Source organism: Gadus macrocephalus, chromosome 14 (assembly GCF_031168955.1).
Source record: "Gadus macrocephalus chromosome 14, ASM3116895v1".
In the NCBI taxonomy this organism is placed as follows: domain Eukaryota; kingdom Metazoa; phylum Chordata; class Actinopteri; order Gadiformes; family Gadidae; genus Gadus; species Gadus macrocephalus.
Window position 1 is genome coordinate 23403935 of NC_082395.1, and position 12994 is coordinate 23416928.

At 48.4% G+C, this 12994-nt stretch overlaps 1 protein-coding gene across 1 annotated transcript; it reads left to right on the top strand.

Annotated features, from left to right (window-relative positions):
- The first annotated feature begins 208 nt into the window (after positions 1–208).
- Positions 209–12739, top strand: usp8 (ubiquitin specific peptidase 8). Its single transcript, XM_060072058.1, has 19 exons — positions 209–344; positions 760–930; positions 1332–1476; positions 1598–1683; positions 1849–1981; positions 2552–2594; positions 2996–3170; positions 3992–4154; positions 4283–4424; positions 4923–5230; positions 6947–7351; positions 7555–7629; positions 7764–8080; positions 8194–8412; positions 9191–9401; positions 10018–10254; positions 10508–10650; positions 11013–11145; positions 11444–12739. Exons 2-19 carry the CDS (start codon positions 824–826, stop codon positions 11600–11602), a joined length of 3201 nt encoding a protein of 1066 aa, XP_059928041.1. The 5' UTR covers positions 209–344; positions 760–823; the 3' UTR covers positions 11603–12739.
- Positions 12740–12994: the final 255 nt, after the last annotated feature.

Genomic DNA, 12994 nt, shown 5'->3' on the forward strand with positions numbered 1-12994 from the left:
GCAGCCCTGTTATGAAGATTATTGACATAAAAGAACAACAACAGTCACGTGACGCTGCGATGACGTCGTCGACCGATGCGTTTTATCATTGGTTCCCGGAAGACTCGGAACCCGGAAGCAGCTGTCAGAGAAAAAAGTCCCCAACAAGCCCTGACCGAGCCTGGGAGAGGTAGGGCTCACTCTGAACACATTCTGCTTTATTCCCCCTGTGTGTTTTATTATCTCTACATAAATAAATGACATTCGGTGAAGTTTGAGCGTGTGGGGAGCGAGCTGTGGCTGCGGAGCTAACAAGAGCTAACCCACTGTGAGCTAACGCCAGGCCAACTGTGGGTCATCGGAGGGTAAAGGACCGAACTTAAGTGTAGTTTACTGTCGATCTCGTTTTGTATCCCTGCTGTGGTGCGTTGACCGTCCGGTGCGATGTCTGGGTCCAGTGAGGCGCTCTGCAGGCCCGCTGGGCCACTGGTCCCTGGTGGATGTGGTGACATGTCCTGGGTCCGACGTCATGATAACACGATGACCCCTTTAACGCTCATCCTAGGGCAAAAGTTTACTTTTGGCCCTATTATTCAGTCTATTGATGGTTAATTTGGACTACAGTCAGGACGTCAGGCTGTCCACACCACGCGAAAGTGTGACGCATCTCGCGGTACCTGCGCGCTGGGTCCACTCTGGTTTTGTGTTTACAATCTGCTCTGTGGGTATAAAGGAGGTTCTGGTTGTTTGACTCACCGTTTGACCCCCTCTGTTTCACAGCTATGTGAATAGCAGGTGATCCACGGTGTGCTTGCTCGGACAGCGGTGAATCATACTCATCAAGATGCCAGCAGTGTCCACCAGTGGTGCGAAGCAGTTGTACCTCTCTACGTCTCTGGGGGAACTCAACAAGAAGGCTGAGATCAAGCCTGACAAGACAGGCACCAGAAGGTAATCTGGAAACAAATGTAGAGAGAGAGAAACGCACAATACATTAACACGGATAAGAGCTTCTAGTCCGGGCCATGTTGGGATATTTTAAGAGAAACAATACTGGAGTTGAAATCCACAGAATAACGTTCTCTAATGGGACTGGTCCCAGTGTTGACATTTACATTTGGGTCATTTAGCAGACGCTTTTATCCAAAGCAAGTTACAATTAGAACATTTGACAGAAGAAAGTAGCCAGGATGTTCATAGTACCAAGTTCCAAGCACTAACAATCGTAAGGTTTACACGTTCCCCGTACACAACAGAGATAGCTAGGATAAGATGCTACACAATGCCAAGTACTATTTTTTTAAGTGCCAGGATGTACAACATACAATAAGTGTTTCCTGACTGTACCACAGCTACGTTCAAAGTGCCTGTAAGATCTTTAAGGCCGCAGAGGAGGGGCGTCTGGACCGGGATGAGGAGAGGGCCTACGTCCTGTACATGAAGTATCTCACTGTGTACGACCTCCTCAAGAAACGGCCAGACTTCAAGCTGCAGCAGGTTGGTGGAACATGATCAGTAGCGATCAGGAGGGCTTTGGTTTGATGCTGGGAAGAGGTCGGTTAGGCTCAGTGACCCAAATGCTTTCTAACAAAAAAATAACCACCTTCATTCCTCCCAGGAGTACTTCCTGTCCTTGCTGGGGCCAACCAGCTTCAAAAAAGCCATAGAAGAGGCTGAGAAGCTAGCAGAAAGCCTCAAACTCAGGTTTGGTCATTTGTAAACTATTTAAAGGCACAGTGTGTGTGTTATTGCATAGAGATAGATGTATTATAAATCAATAAGAAAATGTTAGGGTTAGTGGGCTAACCAAATCTACGACCTCATGGTCTGATCCGAAAGGATTGCGTTCAATGTTTTTTTTGCCAACAGGTATGAAGAGGCAGAGGTTCGTAAGAAGCTAGAGGAGAAGGAGAGACAGGAGCTGCAGGCGAGGAAAGAAGAGAAGGCTGTAAAGGACGTCAGCAGATTGTCTCCCAAAGGCACCTCAGCCAACGCCAAAAAGGTGTCTCTCGTTCTTCATCGTCTCTCGTTCTGAAATTCTTCATAAAATCGTTTGTAATGTATTTAGAAACCCCAGACTGTGCAGAGAAGGGCTGATTGTTTTGGCCCACGTTTGTGCTAGAAACAACAGAGTGTTCAGAGAACAGCTGTTGTTTGGTGTTCACACACAGTTCACCATCAATACCTACCTCACCTGACCAACGCACCACCAACCGATGTTAAAGACCATATGACCCACAGAATACAACTCTATTCAGTTAACTGGCTCGGTAACGTTCTGTTCATTCAGCTTGTACAGAACAATGTGTTCATCATCATGTTACTGAGTCAGTGATGACCCACGATCAAAGATAGGATTAACTTCTATAATACAACAATTTAACAGAGTGATCTGGAAAACCGATGGCTCCAGTATGTTTTGGAAATGGTCAAGAGTTTAGTGTTAGTTCAGTGTTTTTCTAATGAATCGAGGTGTGAATCATGAAGACACATGAAGAAACAAGGCTAATCCTGGAAGGGGCAATGTACTACTAGATGAACCAAAGTTAATGATTACATTTCTCTGTTTTAGGTCAAAGGAGAGCAGAATGAACTGAAGAGTGCACTGTCTAAAGGTACTGCTGCCACATTTAAAAGGATTCCAAAACGATCAGAATGATCTTATTCTGGAATTATCTATACTATTTGATCATCTTTATTTCAAATCAAAAAATGTTATTCCTCCATTTTAAATTGTGTGATCGTTAGATTCATCTCTTGAACTTTCTATATTTATTATATCAGATATAATCTAACGTTATATATTTATTATATTAGATATCTCTTTAACCTATCTATTTATTATATTAGATTCATCTCTAACTTTATATATTTATTATATTAGATTAATCCCTTTAACTTTATATATTTATATTAATCCCTTTAACCTTATTTAATTTTTTTTAGAAGATATATCTTAACTTTAAATCTAGTATATTATATTGATGCTGGTTGCCCTGGTTCCCCCCCCCCCTAGTGCCCGGAACGCCACCAGGGGGCATCACGGCGGAGAAGCTGTTCCACATGATGAAGGACCAGGCCATCACACTCATCGTCATGGACGCCCGCAGCCACCAGGACTTTGAGGAGTCCCGCATCCAGGTCCCTGCCCAAACGGTGATCAGCGTTCCTGAGGAGGCGGTCAGCCCGGGGTAAGACTACCGGACACACGCCGCTCTCACGCCATCGGTGGCCATCCCTGGCACTTTAATGGAGAGATGTTCCCATACCATTTCTTCCCAGTTCCCGATACAGATAACGATTCCTGAACTTGAGTTTCGGCTAGGGCTGCTCGATTATGGGGGATAAATCATAATCACGATTATTTTGGTCGATATTGAAATCATGATTATTCAAATATTTCTTCAGCATGTCTCTCCCAAAAAAATCGTTTTTGATTTATTTTTTTGAAATCTCGCCTTAAAAATTACACAAAATGGTCAAAAAGAAAATGTTCCATTCTAAAATAATGTACAGATATGTATCCAGCTGTTCGGCTCTTTCTATAAAACAAAAAACTCGATCATGATAATTTTGTGTCTCTGACTGTAAAATCAAAATCGCGATCAAAATTCGATTAATTGCCCAGCCCTAGTATCGGCCACTACCGAGTATATACCGTTACAGCATCCAGCATTGTGACTACTAACAGCACTAGTTCTTATTAAATGGTTCTCTTATGATGACAGCTATGTATAGCCGGTTCACTTACTGTCGTTAACAGATTGTTTCAGAACTAATAAATTTACATTTATAATCTATAATTATAACGAGACATTTGTATTCCTGTAGTTAAGTGTTAGCCTCCATGTCGGAGATGACGCATTTCCCATTCGGACTTTCCACCTCCGCCCGTTAACGAACGCAGCACAACGCCTTAGTGTTGGTGATGTTCTCTGCCTGTGTAGTTAATGAGCTAGACATGTGATCGGAACAGCTCTACTTCACCTCCTGACGGTCCTCTGTGATCCAGGAGCACGGTCCACCAGATCGAGGCCAAGCTCCCGGAGTCGTCCCGGGACCAATGGCGCCGGCGGGGTTTTGTGGACTACCTGGTGCTGCTGGACTGGTTCAGCGCCGTCCCGGACCTCAAACTGGGAACCACTCTACGCAGCCTCAAGGACGCCCTCTACAAGGTACGGCTAATGAGCGTCACCACGGGGGCACTAGGGTACGACACTTATATACACCTGGATACTCCTTGACGTGTGTGTGTGTGTGTGTGTGTGTGTGTGTGTGTGTGTGTGTGTGTGTGTGTGTCCAGTGGGACAGCATCACCGCCATCCGCAGCGAGCCGTTGGTCCTGGAGGGGGGCTATGAGAACTGGCTGCTCTTCTACCCCATGTACACCACCTGGGCCAAAGTACGGCCCCCCAGACAGGACGTCATCAGCCTGCTCCCTCAGTGTGGGTACCAGCACACCATAGCAGCAGCCATCCCCACACCAACCTACCACAGCATCCAACACAGCCCCACCGACTGTCCTCCACACTGCGGCTCTGTCGGAGACTCCAAGGCCAGGCCACAGGGACCACATCTAATATCTGTATCTCTGACCAAACACCTCCATATTGATCATCTAGAAACAGACTATTGGTGCTTTCACAAAATATTGACACAATTAATATATTTGCTAAGTGATGATCAGTAATGTGGATATAATGACTCGGTGGGTAAAGGCAACTGATGGAAACATTTGGATAAAGTCAGCGAATGACTTTACTTTAATGCATCCTACAAAACCAGATGAAGACGACACCTGTACCCCATCACCATATTAAATATCACGATATTACCACATCCTAACCCCCAGATGATGCCTAGTCTCTCATAACGATAGCGATATAAAGATGATGTTTAACCCTTCACCAGTTGAACCAGCAGATGTGTTTCATCCTGAACAGTGAACTTCAGCTACCCCTCCCTGGAGGACCCGAAGCCCCCGGCCCCCGCCCAGCCGGACCCCCCGCCGGCCGCCGAGCCCCAGGCCCCCCCGGCCCCGCCCCAGGTCAACGGGGTCGGACCCCCGGTGCAGGCGGTCCCTGAGACCCACGTCCTCCCAGACCGGCTGCCGGACTCCACCGACGCCCCCGCCAGCTCCTCCCAGAACGCCCCCCCGGACCTGGCCAAGACAGGACCCCCAACGGCCCCCACCACCACCACCACTACCCCCAGCCCCGCTCCGGTCTCGGCCGCTAAGGCCACCCCCCAGGTAGGGCTGCAACTAACGATTATTTTAATAATCGATTAATCGTTCGATTATTTTTTAGATTAATCGGATAAGAAAAAGAAACATTTGTAATTGCCGCATCTTTATTCAAAAACTGAACATTCCTTCAAATTCACAGTGCTGACTGAAGTGTAGAAACACCAGGTTATTGCTCCAACGTCGCGCAACTATTAAAAGTAATATTAAATGACAAATAAATAAGACAACATAACTGGGATAACACAAAAAAATACATACAACGTTTGATATACATTTCTATATATACAGTGTACAAGGGATGTCCATGGTTAACCGTTAGTAAATACTAACGGTTAAAAATAAATTAAATCATCTTAATTTCTCTCAGATGACAGGAGATCGTAATTTTTTTTTGATATTGATACCATTTTCGAGACTCCTTGAAATATAACTTGGATTATTGCTTTAATTGCTGATAAGATGATCATAGTTCAGGATAGGACGTTAAGCAGGTCATAATTCCATCTTTACTATCTATTTTATATTGCTGGGAAAACAGGTTTTCGCCAAAATCTCAAATTTCGTTTTTTTTTGTGTTGCATTTGAACACATCAATCATAATACTGAGCTGATCTGAACACATCACATTTGACACTGTTTGCGACATTTTTTTAAGCTAACTAGCTCTATGTCCCGCTGATTTTAACATGGATTTAAAAACTGGATTACTATTTTTAACTGACGGGACTTTCTACACCGTCCGGTTGTGTGATTGCTAACGCTGCTTTGAACTCCGAGCCCGTCTGCACACCGTCTGCAGCAGCCGCAGCTGACAGTTTTCGGTTGGACTAGAGGGATACTGAGTTGAAGGAGTTTTATTAACCCGAAGACAGTGAAGGTACAACACTTTTATATAGGCCTACAGTCCAGTGTTAAGATATGACCAAAATACAAGCTGTGGTCGCTCACACTAAAGCTCGCTGTGGGCGTGCATGAACCATGAACCAACCTGTCGGCGGCTGGCTGTAAACAGTGCCGCGCCTACGAGTGACGTATTAATCGCACGACTCAACGAATCGATGACCAAATTCGATGCCAACGCATCGATTTTATCGATACGTTGTTGCAGCCCTACCCCCAGGTCAGCATACGGACCTCCCCAGACCCCCCCCAGGTCCCTGCTGGACTCTGGGGAGCCTGCCTCCAGCACCCCTCACACCAGGCCACATGCTTCTCAGTACCCCCTCCACACCCAGGGGCATCGTGAGCTACTGACCATCGTGACCGGACCTCTTATCTGACCCCTGGATTCACATTCCCCTCGTAGTCGCCCTTCAAAGCACCGTGTGGAAACGGCTGTCGGATCACCATGCCAACGGAGAGGTCTCGTCTGTTTGGACAGGAGGAAACCGCTCATTGGCATCACCATCTGATCGCGACCCGAATGCTCAGTTATACCAGAGTCAGAGATGAAGACCACCAAATCCCCTCAACAGATGTATACACACACAAGGCACACTCTACATACAAAACCGCTGTAGAATCGGGATATTTGAATGTGTATAGACATGTTTGGAGTATCTATAACATTGTTTAAACATTGTGTGTGTGTGTGTGTGTGTGTGTGTGTGTGTGTGTGTGTGTGTGTGTGTGTGTGTGTGTGTGTGTGTGTGTGTGTGTGTGTGTGTGTGTGTGTGTGTGTGTGTGTGTGTGTGTGTGTGTGTGTGTGTCTGGCCTCAGATCGACCGGACCAAGAAGCCCTCCGTGCGTGTGTCGGGCGACCCTCGCCCCGGTCCGGACGCGGATCCCGGGGGCCCCTCGATGCCCGACCGCTCGGGGAAGCCCCCGGTCCAGAGCGAGGACCGGGTCCCAGGGGACCGGGACCCCCAGGAGGCGGACCCCGGCTCCAAAGACGGGGAGGAGGGCGGGGCGGCGAGGAGGGAGGAGGAGTCTCACCTGGACAGGAAGAGGCTGGAGAGGCAGACCGCCAAGGAGGAGGAGGAGGAGGAGGAGGAGGGGGGGGACAGGGTGAACGGGCTGGGAGGGGTGAGGCGGAGGAGGGAGAGGGAGCTTGGCTCCGACTCCCCCGGCAAGAGCGCGTCCCTGGACTCTCCCGCGCCAAACCACATCGTCAACGAGATCAAGGTCCGTCCGTTATGGACCCATCCAGATGAGACCGCTGGGCTATTGTAGTTCTCCCTAAAGACGTGTGTGTGTGTGTGTGTGTGTGTGTGTGTGTGTGTGTGTGTGTGTGTGTGTGTGTGTGTGTGTGTGTGTGTGTGTGTGTGTGTGTGTGTGTGTGTGTGTGTGTGTGTGTGTGTGTGTGTGTGTGTGTGTGTGTCCCACAGAGGGAGCCCCTGACCAGAGCCAGGAGTGAGGAGATGGGCAGGAGTATTCCGGGACTTCCTAACGGCTGGATGAAGGTGCCTGACGCGTTTCCCTCGAGCAACACGCTCTTAGCCAGAATTCAACCTGCGTCCTCTACCCCGTCTGGTCTTGGTGTGAGCGGTTCCTCTCGTTCCCGCTCACGGTTCCTGGTGTTCTCCGTGTGTTTCAGTTCCTGGACACGGTGACGGGGACGTATCGCTACTACCACTCGCCCACCAACCGCGTGCACCTGTATCCCCCCGAGGTCACCGTGCCCCAGACCCCGCCCCCGACCCCGCCCACCGCCAAGCCCCGGACCTCCCGCGGCGCCGGGCCGGATGCGGGCGCCGACCGGGGGGCGGAGCACGAGCAGTCGAAGCTGAAGCGGTCATACTCGTCGCCGGACATCAGCCAGGAGCTCCGGGACGAGGCGGTGAAGAAGAGCAGCACCACCACCGCCAACACCGCCGCCACCGCCGCCACGCCCACCTTCAACAGAGACACCAAGTACACACACACACCGTCAACACACACACACACTATCACGCCCACCATCAACAGAGACACCAAGTACACACACAGACAGTGTGGGTCCTCACCGCGGTCTGTCCCCCCTCCAGACCGGCCACTAAGGCCTACGCCAAGGTGGAGATCGCCCGGCCGTCGGCCGCCAAGATCCGGAACCTTAACCCGGTGTTCGGGGGGGTTGGAGCCTCCCTCACCGGCCTGCGTAACCTGGGCAACACCTGCTACATGAACTCCATCATGCAGTGTCTGTGCAACACCCCCGCCATGGCAGAGTACTTCAACCAGAACTACTACCAGGAGGATATCAACAGGTATATATCTAGAGATTTACAAATACTACTAGGAAGACATCAACAGGAATAGATCTAGAGCTATAGAACTACTAGCAGGAAGACATCAACACAAATAGATCTAGAGATATAGAACTACTACCAGGAAGACATCAACAGGTATAGATATATAGAACTACTTCCAGGAGGATATCAACAGGTACTGAGATATAGATATAGAACTACTACAAGGAGGATATCAACAAGTATAGATCTAGATATATAGAACTACTAGCAGGAAGACATCAACAGGAATAGATCTAGAGATATAGAACTACTAACAGGAAGACATCAACAGGTATAGATACATAGAACTACTTCCAGGAGGATATCAACAGGTACTGAGATATAGATATAGATATAGAACTACTACAAGGAGGATATCAACAAGTATAGATCTATATATATATAGAACTACTACCAGGAGGACATCAACAGGTACCGGAGGCCAGGCTGAGGCCCACCTCATCACGACTCGTATAGATAGATGGATAGAGAGAGAGTTGAATTTATTGTTTGAGTTCAATCACCCCGGATCACAGCCTGTTGGAGCCTCTCAGCCGTGCTATTATTCTCCTAAAGACTCCGCCCAGAAGCTGCTCTGAAAGCCCTCCTGGTATTTGCTTAATGCAGAACCGGATTGGGTTGGGCAGCGGATGGTTGGGCGGAGGGGGCGTTGGTTTGGGGCGGAGGTGTCAGACCCAGAGGTGTCAAAACCAGAGCTCTGTAGTAAGGTTCTCCCCTCTCTCCTGCTCCCCAGGGCAAACATCCTGGGCCACAAGGGGGAGGTGGCGGAGGAGTTCGGGGTGATCATGAAGGCGCTCTGGTCCGGCCTCTACAAGATCATCAGCGCCCGCGACTTCAAGATCACCATCGGAAAGATCAACGACCAGTTCTCCGGCTGCGAGCAGCAGGACTCCCAGGAGCTGCTGCTTTTCCTCATGGACGGCCTCCACGAAGACCTCAACAAGGTAGGGTTCTGGAGGTCTGAAGACCTCTACAAGGTAGGGTTCTGGAGGTCTGAAGACCTCTACAAGGTTGGGGTCTGGAGGTCTGAAGACCTCTACAAGGTTGGGGTCTAAAGGTCTTAGAGACCTCAACAAGGTAGTGGTCTGAAGGACTAAAGACCCCAACAAGGTAGGGGTCTAAAGGTCTTGGAGACCTCAACAAGGTAGGGGTCTGAAGGCCTCCATAAAGACCTTAACAAGGTAGGTATCTGAGGATCTCAACAAGGGAGAGATCTGAAGGTCTTTAAGAGGCTCTGATGTCTGACGGCCTCAATGAAGGCCTTAACAGGGCAGGCAACTAACTAAGAAGAACTCAAACCGCCTTAGAGACAACAGTGTAGGGAAGAGACTGCCTGGTGGGGGTGGAGTGTTTTCCCAATCACAGGACGACACCAGGTTGTTGTGTTTATGGTATTCCCAAATGGTTTTCATTGTGTTGATGGTTTTCGTTGTATTGATGGTATTCCCGTATGGTTCTTTTTGTAATGATGGTATTCCTGTATGATTTTCGTTGGGTTGATGGTATTCCTGTGTGGTTTTCGTTGTTGATGGTATTCCCGTGTGGTTTTCCCTCTTTCAGGCGGACAACAGGAAGCGCTACAAGGAGGAGGAGAACGACCACCTGGACGACCAGAAGGCTGCGGACCTGGCCTGGAGCAAACACAAGCTGCTGAACGAGTCCATCATCGTGGCGCTGTTCCAGGGCCAGTTCAAGTCCACCGTGCAGTGCCTCACCTGCCACCGCAAGTCCCGCACCTTCGAGACCTTCATGTACTTGTCGCTGCCGCTCGCCTCCACCAGCAAGTGCTCCCTGCAGGTAAAGGCTGCAGTACTGACACCCAGAACTAACTACTGACACCAGAACACACATGGTCACAGAGACGAAGTGTGTCCGGCCTGCACTACGGACACCCAGAACGTATGTTTCCTGGCTGCAGTACTGAAACCCTGTGTCCGGGCTGCAGTACTGACACAAGAACACATGCAGTCACAGAGACCATGCAGACCGATCTAGAGTCAGTGCAGTCCACTCTAAATGTATTTCCTCTGTGTTTGCTGCGATGGAACAGGACTGCCTGCGGCTGTTCTCCAAGGAGGAGCGACTGACGGACAACAACAAGGTGTTCTGCCGACACTGCAAGGCCCACCGGGACTCCACCAAGAAGCTGGAGATCTGGAAGGTCCCGCCCATCGTGCTGGTGCATCTCAAACGGTATGTCAGACCTCTCTCGTTGGTTTCCTAAGTCTGTAGGAGTCCCAGCCAGACCAGACGACCACAGTTGCTGACTGCAATTACAGAGTCAGGGCTTTCTAAATGGAGGGGAATGAATGACTACGGAAAGATGCTTCCCATTAGGTATTGACTGCTGCACACAGACAGATTACCGGAATTCACGACTGTAAAGTACATATTATATGGATACTAATGCATTACCAACTTCCTGCGTTGGGTTGTAATCATAGTTACTGATATGTTTAGTATTTTTTCATATTGAACAATCATTTGGTTGTTGTTAGCTTGAACCAAACATTGTTCCTGATTAAGTTTTGTTTCCTTGTTTCTTGCATGCTCAGATTCTCCTACGAGGGCCGCTGGAAGCAGAAGCTCCAAACGACCGTGGACTTCCCCCTGGAGGGCCTGGACCTATCACAATACGTCATCGCCCCCCGACAGAACCTTAAGAAGTATTGCCTCTACGGGGTGTCTGTGAGTAGAACCCTTCACTGTGCTCCAATATGTTAGAAACGTTCAGCGTCTGATTCAATCAAGATGATCTCTGAACCACCGGTCACCTCGCTGTAGAATGCAAAGCGCAAGGGACCGATAGCTGACTCTTGCGGAACACCACAATTAATTAATAAAATACATTTATAGATAAAACGGTGTGTTTTATCTGGTCAGTATAATGTAAACCAGTGGGTCGCCGGACCATTATACTGTTTAAAAGCAGGTGTAGACCAAAGGGGTCTAGTTCCTCATCACCCCTCTCTCTCCCTCCCCCCAGAACCACTACGGGGGTCTGGACGGGGGCCACTACACCGCCTACTGTAAGAACGCCCTAAAGCAGCGCTGGTACAAGTTCGACGACCACGAGGTGTCGGAGATCTCAACCTCCCACGTCAAGTCCTCCGCCGCCTACATCCTCTTCTACTCCACGCTGTGACGGGGCGGGGGGGTGAGCGGGACGGACCGACACACAACTGGAGCATTGGCGCTCTGAACTCTGAACAGGACACCGCGGGGGGGGATCTGAGACTGGGGGAGGGGTGCGGCCCGGTCTGGGGGAACCAGGAGACACTGTTCTGTCAGGCTTTGCTACCTAGACCAGCCCCCCACCCACACACACACACACACACACATACGCACACACACGTAGAGGCTAACGATGCAACTCACATGGTAAGCGCGGTGGTGGGGCCTGTGGAGGTCCAGGGTGGACTGTAGGAGGTCCCGTGTGAGACAGGACTCTTTTCGGTGTTAGCAGGCCTTAGTTTTCTTTATTTTGCAGGACTTTTGTTATTCTTATATTACTGTGAATATATTTAGCATACGATTGGAAATAAACTTGTCTATACTTCATACCAATTAATATTGCACTCGTTGGAAGGAAGTTTGGTTGTCAAATGAGTTATTTTTGGTTTTATCCATACTAGTTTTTAATAAACCATCTGGTTTGAGGATTTCACCTTGATTTTCTTTATGACACTAGATAAAGTAAAGCTGCCTTTAGCTCTTAGGGGCGTTCTAATGTTAACCATATTAATCCATCACTTATCCAGTATGCAATTTAAGAGTTTCTTGTTTAGGACAGAATAGGCCTGAACTTGGGTTCACGTTGGTGTAGATCAGCCTGATGTACAGTGTGGTTCTCTGTGGAATACTAATGTCATCAGCGGGTTGAACCAGTAAACTGCTGCATCTGAAAATGCAGATATGACTAAGACAGTGTGATGGTTCATCCTGGATGATCGCTATCGTCATATCTCCACAGCTTGGTGCTTAGATGTTAGTCTGTCTGTAGCACAGAGCTGGGGCTGAGCCATGATCTTTCCATATATACTCATGTCCCCAGCTCTCTGAAGGTCTGGAGTTGAATCTACTGTTTGACGGACTATGCGCTGATGTTTGATTAGCTGTCCCACACATCGCCTCTTCTGTCTGAAAACTGTTTTCTTGTTTAGCATGAGACCATAATATGTTCACTGTATAGCCATGTAAATTCACTTTATATCAATATAATTATCTATTATGCTAACCTCGAACTACACATATTTATTAAAACTGCTTAAATTAAACGTTGCATCGGACTGGTTTTTCATTATTCTCCCCTGGGTAGATTGTCCGACACTTTACTGGGAAGGACGGGCCTTTTGTGTGAGTATGTGAGCCAAAATAAATTTTATTATAGAATGAAATGTGCAATACTTTTTCATCATTTGTTTCAGGGCACCAGATAACAGACCTAATATAAAGCAAATTGCACCTCCTAATGGATAAATACTGTCATTGCGACACATTTTGCAATATTGACATCAAGTACTAAGAATGAGACAAA

Excerpts from the sequence above, each read along its gene's own strand:
- usp8 (XM_060072058.1), top strand. The coding sequence starts at position 824 with ATGCCAGCAGTGTCCACCAGTGGTGCGAAGCAGTTGTACCTCTCTACG. Across the intron at positions 4,425-4,922 it reads CATCAGCCTGCTCCCTCAGT|TGAACTTCAGCTACCCCTCC; the intron begins GTGGGTACCAGC and ends CATCCTGAACAG. Across the intron at positions 10,255-10,507 it reads CCAGCAAGTGCTCCCTGCAG|GACTGCCTGCGGCTGTTCTC; the intron begins GTAAAGGCTGCA and ends GCGATGGAACAG.